Genomic DNA, 16,444 nt, shown 5'->3' with positions numbered 1-16,444 from the left:
CAGACAACCCTCTCCAACAGACAATCCAATTGAAATTACCTTTGACTCGAGCCGAGCGAGTTGCCAGCCAACTCTAGACACCCGAATCGCTCATTCTCGCAAGACAATCCTCTCCAAATCGCACGAGGGCAAAGTAATTCCCCCAGTAGATTCTCGAGGATACTTATCAACAGCAACGATTAACATTTCCAATACGCGGTTTCGTTGTCGACATTTCTTCACCTTCTTTTTTTTCCCTTCTCCCCTTCGATTCCTAGAAAAAGAAATGAGAATCGTCGCGAGATCGGTCCAATAACAAGCAGTCGTAAATATAGAAATTCACGCTCCACAATTCCAAATGGTATATCGGCGAGATGTACGAATTACGAATGACGTAATTGCGCCCGAAAGAGTTTTCTGGGCGGAGCAAGGTTTATCGGCTCGTTAAATCGAATTTAACCGGATTCATCGGTTTAATTCGGCATCGCGCCCCTCTCCTGCATTTACATAAACCGATAATCGTTAGCTAGCGCTAGCAGGAATTTAATAACCGGCGTTGCTCGTTTCACGCCCTCGTTACCTATATCTCGTCCACGATCGAGTTTCTAGGAGGAGTTCGAGCGATTCTAGGAGGGTTGCGAGAAATCTTTTTCTTCCCCCCCCCCTTTTTTTTATATTATATCTTAATGCAATTGTTAAGCGATCGGTTGTACGGGAAGTTTGGGTCTTGGCGAGATAATAAGTTAATGTAAACAGTGGTTAATGAAGAGGAATTAAGGATTAAGTAATGAATTGGATTGAGATTGAATAATGAAAAAGAGAAAGCATTGATTCTTGAACAAATTAATTCATCGTGTAAATTCACAGTGATCAGAAAAGAAGAAGAAGAAGAAAAAAAGAAATTACGAATGGAAAACTGGCGATCAGTTGATAATAAAATAATTGACAAATTAAGAGGTCACTTACCTCGACCATTATTCCTCAAGATCTTCCACTTTTATTCTACAGTAAAGGGTGTGAATAGAAATAATCACACTAGTGATCGAATCGTATTTTGTATGGTAATTTATTACAATTTGTACAGATTACAAATCGGTACCTATGGTGTCGCGTTCCTCGTTAGACATCTTAAAAGGAGCGGATATTGAGCAGAAACGCCGTTCGTCGCTGCGCTAACGTACTCAGTTAATATTTAATTTACCCCTGTATGTATATCTATATATCCTCGACTCGCTCTCTGAATGAACACTGGGGTTTGCTAAACGAATTCGTGTGAAATCGAATCGAAAAAAAAAACCATCGAAAAAAAAAAGTAAATAAATAAATAATAAAATTTGAACAAGAGACCACCAACAATCATCTGGTAAAAAAAAAAAAAAAAAAAAAAAAATTAACCAGAAGCTAGAGCAATAACGATCGATGAGCGTAATTGTTTTTTTTTCTCTCTTTTCTTTTCTTTTTTTTTTTTTTTTTACGCAGGGGCGTGCATTTGGGAGGTTACGATAACATTTTCGTCTCCTAAGAGGATTCACCCCTCGAATTTAACCGCCGCGTGTTCTTATCCTTCATCCATCATTTTTTTTTTCTTTTCTTTTTTGTTTTTTCTTAGCGTCAGGTATTTCGAGAAAATTTCAGCCACAACTCGTTTCACTTCGTCTCTGTTATCACTCATGAATGTCTTCATATAACTTATAAAGACACTTAATTTTATCAATATGAAATTTATACTTTAAAGTTATGGAAATTAATTATTGCCAAGTAGGTTTGACGAAATGTTAATTTACACATTTACTGTTATTCGTTTTTATCCAATTATCCATTCCGAATAATTGGATAATTTCTTTAAGGAGCTCGTCTTTTCTTACATTTTCGTTTTATTGCATCGATAAATAATAGTATTATTATACAATTTTTTTTTTTTAATAAAAATAGCCTTTTTATAGGTTCTACGAAAACTTTCGTGAGTGACTTTATACGTCACGACGATCTCCTTTGGGAAATAGAACTAAGACTCTCTGTCTCTCCACGAGATGTCGCGTCCGAGTTACGTACGCGTAGCGTATAAGGTGTCCATTACTTTACTTTAAAAGCATACTAGCGATGCTCTGTCGCGTACACGTCTCTGGTGCGATTCTCACAGATAATGTGCCTAAAGCTGTATTCTCACTGAATTCCCTCCACTTCCTCTCGAAAAGGCTGAAGTATGTACAAGTGCGGAAAATACATAAAAGTCGAAGTGTTCTCGTATCTTTTGATTCCTAAAACCTAGAATAATTATTTCTATACAAATCTTATTTAAACATCGAATATAAATTATATAAATTATCTCGAAGAAAAAAAAAATGAAAAAGAAAAGGAACCAAGAGAACAACGTGAAACAAAACGTTGTTCATCGGTGAGAACACAGCTTAATGTCTCGTATAAGTCAAGCAACACAGCATCGTTGCAATCTTGCAGAGATGTCGCTGCGGTCGACATTCTATCTATGCTTCCTAACCACGCGATTCACCCGATCTCGCCATTTATTAAAAATACAAAAAAATGTCGAGTTGGCTGCAGAATCACAAGGACATCGTGTTGCTCGAGTTTAATGTACGTGATCACTCGCGAAAAAGAGAAACGAAATCGATATTCCTTACTCGATATTCTTCTCGACCTCCCGCTTAACACACAGGCCCACTCGTGAATAAAAATCAATTGTTATTCGAGCTATCTACTCCATACATAGTAACATACATAACTGGAAGCCCTAGACTACTAGGTTTTACATGGACGATGTTTTTTTTTTTTATTTTCTCCATTTTCTTCCTCTTCTTCCTCTTCCTCTTCTTCTTCTTCTTCTTCTTCTTCCTGTTTTGCTTCTTTCTTCCTTTCCTTCTTTCTTTCTTGTTTTAATTGAGTTAGGCAGTGAATGTAGTGGCGTATTGGCGTACGAGCTACCTGTTGGCAGGTGTAGTTTTGTACGTGGCTGTCTTCGTCACGGTTATTGTCATTGAAGGGTAAAGAAGAAACGAGATGGCAATTAAAGTGAAGCTCATCGCCATAGTAGTCCAGGTTAAGCAGCACGGGCTTGGGGAACCGTCGCTATCTGCGAACGAAGAAGAAAATGATATTGGATTAATATTTGGATTTTAAAAAGTTTTGTTTTATTCGAGAATTTTAAGTATGTAATGCAAATTGGTAATTTTTCCATCTTTTACCGTTGTTTCCAATGTTTCATTTTTATTTATTTATTTTTTTTAGAAATGCGACCGTGGATGCGAAAGAGGAAATGAATGGAAAAGAAGAAATTTATCATTTATTGTTAAATTAGTGTTTAAATTCGTTTCATTTTAGCCGAGGATTGGATTCAATGTAAAAAGAAAGAGATAGAAATTTCTCTCCCCTAACTTTCTTCTTCTACTTTTTAACGTTACTTTTTATTTATTTAGATTTTATCCTAGCATCGATACAACGATGTAGTTGTAAAAGTAAAAAAGTAATTTTCCCCGCTCTTTCTTTTCCTTTCATTTTCTATTTAATAGAGTAACTTGCTTTAAATCTTATTCCGCCAGTTTCTTATTCGAACAGAATTTAATCATAAAAAAGTGGAAATGATCAAAATTAGTAATTTTTTAGAAAAACCGTGCAACATATTTCCCTTCTCTCGATCCAATCTTGTGACAATTAGAAAATGTGAAAAGCACCTCTCTCTAAACATTCGTCCAACGAAGAAAAAAAAAAAGTTTCCCACCAAATAATTCCTATAAAATTCTATTCCATTCGAATATCATAATTTCAAAATGATCCCACGAACGAAGAAACTTTCAGTAATAACATTCATCCATAACGTTTCGCTCGATAATTATCACGGTACTTTACAGTTTTCAATTTGTATTATATGCTTAAGCACACTTGAAACAGTTTCCACGATTGACACATCGTAAACTCGCCTTCCCCTCCGATCGAGATTTCCGATAATCTGGATACAGTCGGAGCGCAAGATTGCAAGTCTAGATTTCCCGGGAGGGGTAAGGATGTCTGAAATGTCTCGGCTGTTTAATACTACCCTCTTCTTGGATCGTCAGATTTGTACCGAGAGAGTGAATGCAAAATTTAAGATGCCATTTCAGAGATACATTTATTTTCTTCCATCCGGTAAACTTGTTCTCGGCACGAGCGATCGAGTCGGGCGATTGAAGTTTCATCAGCGATGGATGGAATTTCTTCCGCCTTTCTATTCCCCCCCTCCCCTCCCTCTCCCAGAAATGTCGAATTCACGATATTCGATTATCGGAACGAGTTAAAGAGGCGAGGCTTGAAGAAGCAAACGGTATTGTTCGATCGGGTTTCATTGAATGGAAATTGTTGAAATTGCGGGTATAAAGGTCGTTTGATGGACAGCGGCTCGTCGATGAAGAATTCACAAGAATTTTTCTCTCACTTTCGCGCGTTGAATATTCAGCCTCGAGTATTATCGGTTTTATAATTTATATATATATATAAAAAAGAAGAAGAATATTTTAAAATCACCATCTCATAATATTTCCCTTCCCAAGAAATATATATTATTCGACTTTACTTTCGCGTAAAGCAAAAGAAGAAATTGAAATGTAAAAATACCATTTCACATCGAACGCAAATGTTCAAACTAATTCTAATTTTATTATCAAATAAATTAACTCGGATAACCCTTTAAGAATTTTAAAATATTTTCAATATCAATATATATATATATATATATTTAAATATCGAAAGAGATTAATTCCAAGACACCTGGGGACGTCACCTAACCCCTAATATCGAAAATCCATTGGCCGCAACTTGCGGGACCGTGCGCGGTATTAATCAAACCACCGCTCCATCGCCAACCCGACATGTTACCCTGTGACCCTGATCCGGAGTCCTCTCCACTCCAATTAGAAGGCTGAACACCCACGCGCGCACGCACACACAGGGAGCCTGTCGCCTTTCTTAATTACAACCGAATAAAAAGAATCCAAAAGGAAAGAAACAAGTGGAAGGAGGGGGGGAGGGAAGGGAGAAAGACAAAGGAGTGTAAGTAACTACGAGGCGCGTAGATAGTCCAGCTCGTTATTTCCGGGGCGAAAAATGTAGAGTCTGACGCTTCCGGCGTGGTTCCGTTGCCAAGTCACCCCTGGACCCTGTTTCCGTAAACTTGGTGCCTCCACTTTTAACCCTTAATCCTAAATTATTTGCCAAAGGGCGTATCCACTTCCGTTCCAAGGAAAGAATCGCTCCCCCCCCCCTTCCCTTTTGTTCTTCTCTTTTTCTTTCCTTTTTTTCTTTTCGCGATGAATTGAACAGTTCCTTCGAACAGGTCGAGCTCTTCTACCCGAAAGAGGACCAATTAGGGGTTACGGGGTCAATTGGAAAGGCTTTTCTGTCGAGCTTGTTAAAGAAGAAGAAAAAAAGAAAACGTTCGAATTTTCCCGGTTAAAGTGGTCGGCCAATAACCGAGAGACATTTCTTGCAAGTGAAGATATTTTTTGTATCCCCCGTTATGGATTTAATCTTTCGTCGGATGAATAGTGTAATTTTTTAAACGCCACTTCGTCTATTTACCCTCTCGCCTCAGCTACTAGCCCCTTCACTTTGGAAAAGTTTTAAGAATACGAATTATACGGTTAGATTAAAGGTTAAATTGTGGAAAGGGATTTTTCTTTTGGTTATTTCTTTCAATTAACTAGGAATCTTTCTAGGTGGTTCGGAGAAAGGGGAATGCTTTAATATTGTCGATACAAAATTTCTTTGATGCCAGAGATTAAAATAAATAAAAGTACAAATGTAAAATTTACGAATGATTAATATAGATCGTTTCTCGATAAATTACACATATCTTCGACCGTTTTGATTCAATGTGTGACAAGTATGGAAGAGAAAGAATTTGTTTGTCTAGAATGTTGAAAAAATTAAGAAAAATGATCATCGGGGAGAAGGAAAATAACAAAGGAATAAATCAGCAAGTATAAAGCGCGCAATTTTATTAATGAGAACGATGGCATAACATTCCACATTTCTAATTTCCTCGGAACAAAACACGATGGAAAACAATTTGTGTGATATCGTACATTTGTGTATCAATAATAAGAAAATATCAGAAATTATTCTGTTTGGATCGTTATAATATAATGAGAACACACAAATTATTAATGAGGATGGGCAAATAAAACGAAGCAAAGTGTGAATAAATTAAAAGAGATTCGAGTAAACAAGGAAGAACGAGGAGCTAATAAACGATTCGAAATTATTCAAAATTATTCTTCTCTTTACACGAACATATTTCGAGAACCGAAACTCGTATCGAGATAAATAAAAAATGCGTTTTAAACAGCAAGATTACACACTTTCAACGATCTTTCACTCGTTGATTCGAAACCATTATCTTCGAAATTACAATGGTTTTAACAAAGTTATTACTCGAAAATAAATGATTAAAAATTACCTTTTTCTTGTGCAACGATATCTCGGGAAATAAACGAGAAAACATTTTAACCGTAAGGTTCCATCTTCGAAGTTACACTGGTTCAAATTTTGCCTAATTTCGATCGAGTTTTTAACCTGTTAAATATAACAGGTTTATTTCTCCAAGCGCATCGTTTACAACGATTTCGTAAAATACGATATATAGAAATCCACAATTACAAAATAATCGATAAAAATTTTCTCAAACTCCATCGACTCCAGAATATCTAGACCAATGTACAAAATACGCGAGAAATTTCTTGTCGTGAGAAATAATTCACGGTTTTCGTTCGATAAATTGCATTATTTATCGGCCATTATTCAAGATCGTCTTACGTTCTATCCGACACGGGAGGCCAGGTAATTTGCTTTTTCCACGAGCTGGCTCGCTCCCCTATCTCGTCGTGGATCTGTGTTACGTTTCTTCTTATTCCTTGAAAATTTAATCGCCGCGACCGCGTCGCCCCTAATGCGATTCTCCTCTTCTCTCCCCCTCCCCCGCCCCGACCAATCCCTTTTTCGGTAGGCGAAATCTTCGCGAGACAAACTGCGACTTAAAAACGGTCCGGCAACGAACGTGGTTCCGTGCCAAGATCGCCTTTTGTACATCAGAATCAATTTCTGGGAATTTAACGCTAATCCTGGAAGAAGAAAAAAAAAAAAGAAAGAACAAAAAACGGGGAAATTGAAATTAATTCTGGATGAAAGCGTGAAACGTTTAATATGTTTTATTTTGTCAAGATAATTTTAAATATTCGATTATGTTATTATTACGATTATAAACGATTATTCAAATGTTTTGTGAAAATTATCAAAGGGTTAAAAAAGATATACATTTCAATAATTTTATTCACGTACAACTTACTTTACTTATTCGAAATTTCTTCACTTACAATTTTTTCATAGTTTTCTAAGAAATCTCTCTTTCCCAAAAAAAAAAAAAAAAAAAAAAAAGAAAAGAAATATTTGAATAAAAGAAACACGATTATTTCCATCCAACCTCCGCCCAAAGGAATTCCATTTCCCCCTCGCGTATCGCGTAACAATTTAAACTGCGAACCATGCTCCCTCCCACTCCCTCCTCCCCCGATTACTCTCTGTTAATAATTATTCCACTGGTCGAATATCGTTTACATGGAAACGGGCATTTACTATCAACCGTTATTACCGTCGAAATTACGAACAGTGGCCGTGCACCGTGAAATGTTATGCACGCACGATCGTATCTCTGCTAGAAAATGATTTCTATCCCCTTCCCTATTTTCCATCATCCCTATGTTCCATCACGGGAGAGAAGGTGTGTACGAACGGGTATACGATTAGTGAGCGTGGAATCTCCTCGTTTCACACGGTTGTGTATGGTTGTATATAATAATCTTCTCCGAGTATCGTTTAATATTTCTCTCTGGATCAATTTGCTTCTTCTTCTTCTTCTTCTTCTTCTCCTCCACTTTTTTACTCTCGTTCGTCTCCCAACTTTTCCCAACGTTCGGGGAAGATTTATGGAAGTTGAAGAAGAAGTTTTTTTCGAATTACTTGCGAGTTATATATTTTTCTGGAAGTTTATTAAATTGACAAGGCTGCTATATAATTGTAAACACGCGGTTAATGAAAGCAAGAGGTTCGAAAGAGATATCAAATCTAAGCTTAACCTCTTCGAATCTTCCTGTAAAATGAAAACGTTCCCCCCCTTTTCTCAACCCTCTTAAATAAACGATGATGAAAAATCCCTTCTTTTTTGCAAACAAATATTCGAAAAAGAAGCAAAGGTACCAATTCAAATCTCGATTGCAAAATTACACATCCTTCCTTCCCATTCCTTTTTTCACGCCGCGCTAAACTTTATCAGACCTTTCTGCCCAACGGGTAAAAGCGAAATATCCGGCCGTTTCATAAACTGCTCGAATCGCACGGTTTGTCCAGGTAGGCGGGTCAACTGTTTCCGTAATGAACGAGAGAAAAACGAAACAGGAGGAGGAGGAGGAGAAGGAGAGCTCGATCGATATTCGATTAATTGGATTTGGCTAGGCTCCTCATTCTTCCCTCCTTTTCTCTCCTCTCGTTATAGCCGTTTTTTCGTTCGCTGTCAACGATCCACCCTTCGCCCTCATCTTTTGATCCTCGCGCGAGTAATATGCCGAGCCGGGCGGATGATTGACGCTTCGAAAACGGATGTTCCAAGCATTCTCTGGCAACTTGTTTCTCGCTGATGCTCGATCGATAAGATTGAATGATGGATTTGGAGATTTTCGGGGAGATGGGGGGGAGGGGAGGCTTTTTTTTAAAGAGAGTTTTCCGGATCACTCGGGTTGCGTTGCGAAATCTTCGTTTCGAAGGATGGGAAAGAATGTACGGTTGAACGAATTGTGAATACGACGGATTTGTTGCAGAAAATTCGTTGGAAAGATTGTTCTTTGGTTGGGAAAATTTTTTTAGAGATAAATAATGGAAATTGCAGTGAAATTTAATTTTTGTATATCACCACGATCTTTGAATCGGTGATGATTAATTTATGATAAAGAATTTTTCTGAAAGAAAAGTTGAAAGATATATTCTTAGATAAATTTAATCAAGCATGTTTAAAGGATGTTTAAAGAAAAGTGTTACAAGAAGAGTGTTATAAAAAAGCTGAATAACGAAATACAATTGGTTCTTCTCCAAATAAACGATGTAACAAATCGTATGGAATAAAAGAAAAACAGAGGATAGAATTTCTAGGTTTCAGAAATTTGATATACAATGTACAATTGTCGAGGCTCGTAACAGATGGATAGATTTTTGATAAAATCGCGGCGAAATCATTATCTCGGTTTCCTTTGAATCGAGAGTTAATTAAAAAAGAATCGTATCCCTTTTATTCGAGTTAATTGGAAATTGATTAAAGGATCAACGGATGCTGACGTATGGCCGAATTTTATTTCAGCCTCGAGGATCGTTCTCGATCAATTAAAAAGCTTTTCTTTCCTTTCCCGATCTGGTGAACTAATTAAAAGATTTTTCGAATTGTATCTCGAATATACAACGATAAAACGACGTTTCGAACGAAAAAAATTTTTTATCCCCAAGTAGTCGAAGGTTAATTAAAGACTTTGCTAGTATCTTTCTCTTTCGACTAATCGAAAGTTAATGAAGAGCTTCTAATATTTTCATTTTTCTTTCTTTCTTTCTTTCTTTCTTTTTTTTTTTCTCTGAGTTAATTTCAAGTTAATTGAAGAGCTTTTAATATCCATCTCCATGAATTTCCGCTACTTAAAACGCAACACATTTCCAATTTGATTTCTCGTTAAATTCTTTCATTTTAATTCTCTGTTTTTGTCTTTTTTCACGAACTTTTTTCTCGCTAGAATCGTGATATATCTGATACCATACTCGATTTACAACGACTGCGCGAATTAAAATTAATCACCTAGACGCGTTGGCAAATGTTCTTTTTATGGGCTCCTGTATAATGAACAACAGCCATTTTGCTCCTTGCGAGAGGCGACCATTATTGGATGTTGATCCTGATGAGAGTTTATATCCGAGATGGCAAAGAAGGTTAAAAGTAGCGTACGTATGGTTGATTTCATAATTGGAACTCTTAACAGAATTGAATGGAAATGAACTTCAATATTTATTTTTTTTTTCTTTATTTCTTTATTGTTACCATGTTTCTTTATTCTTAAAAATCGACTTCAAAAACTTGTACAAACGCCTTAATCGAACAGTTTCACAATATACTTTTTCACGATTGTTTCGTCGAATCAATTGTAATCAAAGAGACAAATTTTACAGACTCGATGAATTTGGTTTTCGATACAATATTTTCGTTACAATCTCTCAAAATTTGACAAATTTATCTATTCGATTGAAAGTGTTCTGCGAAATCAGAATCAATTAATTAACTCAAAATTGTGAATTCTGGAAATAATTTTATCGATAAAAAGTTAGTTTTAAAGAGAAAATCCTTGGATACACGTAGATAAGTAATTTTTCCGCGGTGGAATGGAGAAAGGAAGAAGCTATTTAAAAATAGCGGTCTGTTTGGATCTTAATAAGCTTGCTTCTATTTTCTCGAATCGTTCCTGTAACGAGCCGGATTGGATTATCTTAATTTCCGGGAATGAACGTTTCTCCCGTGTTCTGCGCCCCTTCTAATAACACAGTTCTTCGCTTCTTACACGCATCTGTTTAAATATTGGGCGGGCAACGATGCGGCGGCCATTTAATTCCTACGTTCAACAATATTCTTTGCACGTAGTATTTTAATAAACTGAGCGCGAACAAAGGTAGAACTTAAGACGGAGGGGGGATGGAAAAGATTTTCATTTTAAACTTTTCTTACTTGTGTTAGAGAGAGAGAGAGAGAAAAGAAATTAAAAGTAATTGAATTTCTGCGTTTCGTAAAAGATACACCATTTTGAAGAACAGTTTAAATTCTTATATTCGATCTTATTCTTAATTTCTTATTTTCTTTCTTACCTTTGTCTCTTGCTTTGAGCAATTTTTTAAAATTATATACTACATACCTTTCTCTATTAAATATTACAGAATAATTGAAACAAACATTGCAAATGTTAAAAATCCTCGACAACAAAGATAACAACGGCGACAATTCTTTAAATCATCAATCACTTTCACATTTCCTTGGAAACCTATTGTTTCATTCAATTGATAGATAAGCTGCTAATCCAAGTTTCGCGCGAAAAATCTGGTGACGAGAGAGAAAAAAATCTGTTGGAAGGATCGTTCCGCCCATCGATTCGATTCCAATCGTGTTCCACGCCTTCGAACGGAGTGGCGAGCCGAAAGATCGAGCTTCACGGCCCACCGTTTTTACGAGCTCGCTCGGTTTTCCAAGCGTATTCGCGTCACGATCCGGTCGCACGTCATCGAATGATCGCGGTCGAGCGTTAACGAGGTCGGAAGTCGATTTTACGACCGGGCCGAGAGAAAAGGAGAAACTGTTTCTTTCCCCGGGAAAAATTTCGCAGCGGCAGATGGTTGAATAAACGGGGCGAAATCTGGACACGGAAAATAGATTTTCTACGAGTAGAATGAAGATTGGGGATAATGTGGGGGTTCTTGTGGAGCTGGCAAATTTTTATCGAGATAATTTTCTTGAAAATTTTTGGGAAAAGCTAAGACGATTGAATCGTCTCTTCGCACGCGTTGTTATCATTTGCCTGGTGTTTATGATATTTTTGTAATATTATTATTGATTGTCGATGAAAATTTTTTGCAAAGTTTCGTCTAGTTTCGATATAATTTTCTGATTATTTATCGTAAAGAAATGGAACGTGGAAATTAAATTTTTTATTATTATAATGTTATAATATCGCTTAATTTGTAATATTGTCGAAGATTATTCGATTGATCAATATTTCAAGTGTATCTCGTAATATACTTATCGAGTAAATTCGAGCTTCCTGAAATTTATGTCGATGATAATCTTTTCATTGTGATTAAAATCAATTTGATGGATGCATATAAAATCCTTATTATTTACGCATTTATCTCGTTTCAAAATTGATTATATTGTGTAGAAGCATAAAGGAAATCGATAAGAACAAATATAATAATAAAATGGGCGATATTCAGGAAGGAAGTTATTGCTTCGTAATGGCAAAAGATAATCCTTTATTAATTCACTTATTCATTTGTTCATTGATCGTAAATAACAGGGAAAAAATCGTAAGGGTTAATCCATCTTTTTTTAATGGATCATCAGTTCTTTTCAATCTAATTATTTATCATCTTCTTAAAGTCAATTAAAAAATCAATTACTCGATCGATCTCAATTTCTATTTCAATTAATTGTTTTACAACTAATTAATTATCCACATTCTTCCATTCTTTATTTTCTATAATAATTGTTTGTGCTGTTGTTATACTGCAACATCAAATTTTTCATCCTCCCACTTTATATTTTACATTATCAACTTCCCATTTCATTTCTTTTTCAGACATTCATAAAATACACAAAAACCATCCATCCCTCGTTCGTCTCATCATCTCCATTCCAATTTAAATTCGATTAATCCATTTTTCTATTAATTTCTCATAAATCACCAACAATCAAATTGTTTCGTCCTATATATAACCATCTAACCAACCCCCTTTCTAAATTTTCCATTTCTTATATCCTCCACCACTCGATCAATCAAATTCACCAATTACTCTTCCATTCCTCTCCACTTTCAATAACTCTCTCCCCATCGATCCTCCTCCTCCCCCTCCTTCCTCTACTCTCGTCATCCATCGCTTTAAATTCCAAACCTTCCAAACTTCAACACAATAAATCACTTTAATACCAAACACGATTTCCCTAATCAACCGAACGCCCGACCGAAGAAAACTTCTCTCAACCTCCCCTTCCTCCTCTCCTCTCTCCCGCCGAAAGAAGAAAAATTCCGGATAAACAATAAACGAAATAAACGATTTTCTTCCCGATGCTAAACATTTCCCTGGAATTGATCCCGTCCGCGCGGAGAAGGAGGGAGGAGAAAAACTCGAGGGGTTGAAAAATGATGGCGAAACGAGGAGGAATGGCGGAGGGAGAGAGGAAAGAGGGGGTGGTGGTGGTGAGACGTTGGAACGACGCGCGGTATTACGTCGACCCCCATCGGCGGTGGTGGATCATAAAGCGGCGGGTGGAAAATGGAATAAAGAGCGACAAGCGTCCCCCGACGGGCGAATATAAATATCACGGATGGCGGAATAATTATCAGGGTGGCCGGCAGCCATTCTTTTCCGGAGAGTAATACTTGCGACTTGCCTTCTTTTAATTACAGGCGATATTTAATTGAATTATCTCGATTTCGAAAGGGGGTGGAGGAGGGTGGATTGTTCCGATCGGTGGATATTTTTGGAAATCGAATCGAATTTTATTCTTCATTGAATTGTTTAAAGTGGGATCGTTTTCTTCTCTCGTTAAATACTTTTTAAAGAGTAGAGTTTTGATTGAAAATATTTATTTCTCTTCCCTCGTCGAATCTTTTGAAGGTATATATACTTTTTAAAGAGTGTTGTTTAGAGTTTTTACGAATAGTTTTTACGCGTCGATCATTAATCGATTCAAATCTCTTTGTCATTCATTATCGCACCCCTCCACCTGGTCGCTGAACTATTGAATTTCTGCGAGGCTTCGATCGACTCGACTTGTGTCACGCATCATTTACACGAGACATCGCCCAATCTCACATTAATAGTCGTCAGAAAACGATATCATCCCTTGCACGAGATGGAGAAATAGAAGGGGGCAGACGAACGAGAAAAAGAAAATAAAGAAACGATGGAAGAAGAATGGAAAAGATGAAAGTCAGCAAAGAAGTTCAGGGCTGAAGAAAAGAAGATGAGCCAGGAATCAGGAGAAAGAGAAGAAACAACACGAGAGGAATACCACGCGAAGAAGAGAATCCGTCTAACCGAAAACGAGGACGAGGTGAAATGAAGCGGAGGAGATGGATAAACATGGAGAGGCTACCTCCAGGTTGTCAAAACGTATTCGCCGGACGGATGGAGCGCATTATATAACGCGATGGCCGATGGATCGCGATGGTCGTTGGAATCGTGGCAGAGGACACGCCAGAGTTTCCGGTGATTGCAGCCACTGGCTCGAAAACCGGGTGAAACGGGGAGAAACGTGACAGGGATTCGGTGGACGGGGAGAGAACAGGGGGTGACCGATGTCCATCAACGGTTCTCCATCCACAGCGTGCCTACCATTCTCTCCTCCCTTGTTCCCTGTTCATAACAATTTCGATAGCCGAGCAATAATTGCTTTTTCGAAACAAGTTTTTCCGAAAAAATATACATCATCCTTGGGATGGCGATTCCCAATCATTCTTCCATTCATTGATTGGAGAATCGCATCTTTTCTTAACTCGAACGTTTTGTCTCTTAGCCCGCTTCTTTGTATCCGATTTCGTTTAATTGTGAAATTTCTTGTTTTTTTTTTTTTTCGCCACGATTTCACTTTATCTCGTCTTTATCTCTGTGGTTTCAACGCTTGATTACATTTTTCTTCGTCTCCCTTTCTCTCTCACCACGATCCGACTCTTTCTAATCCTTCTTTTTCCTTTATTTCCCCTCCGCCACAATCTCCTTTCCTCGTTCTTCGATCGAGCTCTCTGCTCCTGCATAGTCTGGTCAAAGGACTCTATCCCATCTTTCGAACCGCATTTGTTTACCTTCTGTCCCTTCTATCTCTTCATTTCCCTTTTCTCACTTTTTTTCCAAAAAAAATAGTAATCCAAAACAAATCTTGTATCTGTCGCCACACGCGCTCCATCTGTCAGCAGTCGTAAAAATCAGTCAGCGTCCTCGAGCGTCACGTTTCCCCGAAATCGAGATCTCTTCGCCTGAAAACCGAATCCTCTCTTTTCGCAGTCTCGACACTTTTCGAAAATTCATCTCACCATCTGACTGATCCGACGCAATCAAATCGACCGGGCCAATTTGGCCCGAAATTGTTTCGTTTTGATTGACAGGCGGGTGACCACGTCGCTTCTATCGTAGAAAGCGCGGATCATTTCGATCGAGCCGAGTGTCGAAGCGGATCTTGTGAAATCGGTTTGAGAATTCGTGCTTGTAGAAACGTTGGATCGAGGCGAAGGTATTGGAGAATTGATTTCTTTTCAGAGATAGTTTTTAATGTTTCTTTTTTCTTCTGCTTGGTAACTGTAATTTTAAATTTTGTAAAAAAATGGGTGAGTTTCTAGAGATAAATGATTTTCTTATTTGAACAGTTTGGAAACGATTATACTGAAATGAATGTATCTGAATCGTCGGTCGGATTAATCAAAGGATTAATAATATAAAGATTAAGATTTTACGATGGTCGAATTGAAAGGAATAAACGGGATGTCTCAGAGATGGAGGAAGTTAGTTAACGCGATTTCTATACAGATCAGCGGGCAGAGATAGTTCGTATCGATCCTGTTAGATATCAACCGCCATAACAAGCGTATCATATCCGTGTCAACGTTCATGAATAACGCGAACTTTGTGAAATCGATACTCGGTCGCTAGATATTGTGCCACCAACGTATTTCCCCATAATCATCGTTAAAATGTCTCTCCCATCATCTGTTCGAAACTCAAAAATCATCTGTCTTTCGTGATCGAAGCGCGCATTTTACAATTTCAAATTTGAATTTATTTCTCGTCCTCTGATAATTAATAATTTTTTTTTTTTTTTGAATAAAGATTTTGATTCAACAAAGATCGAAGAAAAATTGTGAACGATTAGTAGTTCGTTCCCTAATTTTTGTCGTTAAAAGTGTGATCTCATAATTATTCGTCCCACTATCATCCCTCTCTTATTAATCCATCTCCATCCAAACTCTTCCAAGAGACGGTGACGGGAATAAATTTCCATATTTGCATTTCTCTCTCCTCCTCCTCCTCTCGAGGGAGGGGTGGATGAAAAGGGTTTCAAATACCTGGCCTCGAGGATGGTTGCTCGTAATTCCAGTCCAGAAAGAGAAACACAGTCTCACTCGTAGCTTACGTTGCCGAGTTACTAATCGAACCAGATACTTCCTCCTCCCCTTCTTTCCTTTTTTTTCCTCCCCCACCACTCTCCTTACTATTCCTGGATATACCCTCGAAAGTGCAGTCAGAAACTCGACTCGCATTGATAATGCCCCGGCTATATTCCGGCCAATGGCCGAGGGGGAGGGCTTGGAGGGAACGTCCTCCGTCCAAGGAGATATGGAGGAGAAAGGAGAACGGGTATCGACCCCTAAAACGGAAGAAACGGCCGGTCCCCGTTAAGGGGATGAATATTAACCGAGGCCTGTCGCGAACGATCCTCCCTTTGAACTCCCGTTTCTTCCAAGAGTGTCTCTCGAGTGGCCACGACACATATATCGAATCGCTTCGTTTTTCTGGAATTTTTTTAATTTTTCTCGATTTTACAGTGAATCTCTCGTTCACAACGACACCGATTCTTTCACCCGATCATTATTTTTCTTTCTCTCAAGACGAACGATGGAGATTCGTGGCTTTGAATCAT

At 37.7% G+C, this 16,444-nt stretch overlaps 1 protein-coding gene across 1 annotated transcript in view; it reads right to left on the bottom strand.

Annotated features, from left to right (window-relative positions):
• Nucleotides 1-2,618: 2,618 nt before the first annotated feature.
• Nucleotides 2,619-16,444, bottom strand: part of LOC100872306 (uncharacterized) — a 124,569-nt gene continuing 110,743 nt past the window's right edge. Inside the window, exon 6 of the mRNA XM_012490021.3 lies at nt 2,619-3,067. Coding sequence (XP_012345475.2) covers nt 2,916-3,067 — 152 coding nt within the window. The 3' untranslated portion in view covers nt 2,619-2,915. The remainder of the gene's footprint in view (nt 3,068-16,444) is intronic.

Source organism: Apis florea, unplaced genomic scaffold (assembly GCF_048593485.1).
Source record: "Apis florea isolate Af1SG1 unplaced genomic scaffold, ASM4859348v1 contig_2272_pilon, whole genome shotgun sequence".
In the NCBI taxonomy this organism is placed as follows: Eukaryota; Metazoa; Arthropoda; class Insecta; order Hymenoptera; family Apidae; genus Apis; species Apis florea.
The sequence above is the reverse complement of the archived record's forward strand: the minus strand, read 5'-3'. Positions and strand labels throughout refer to the sequence as shown.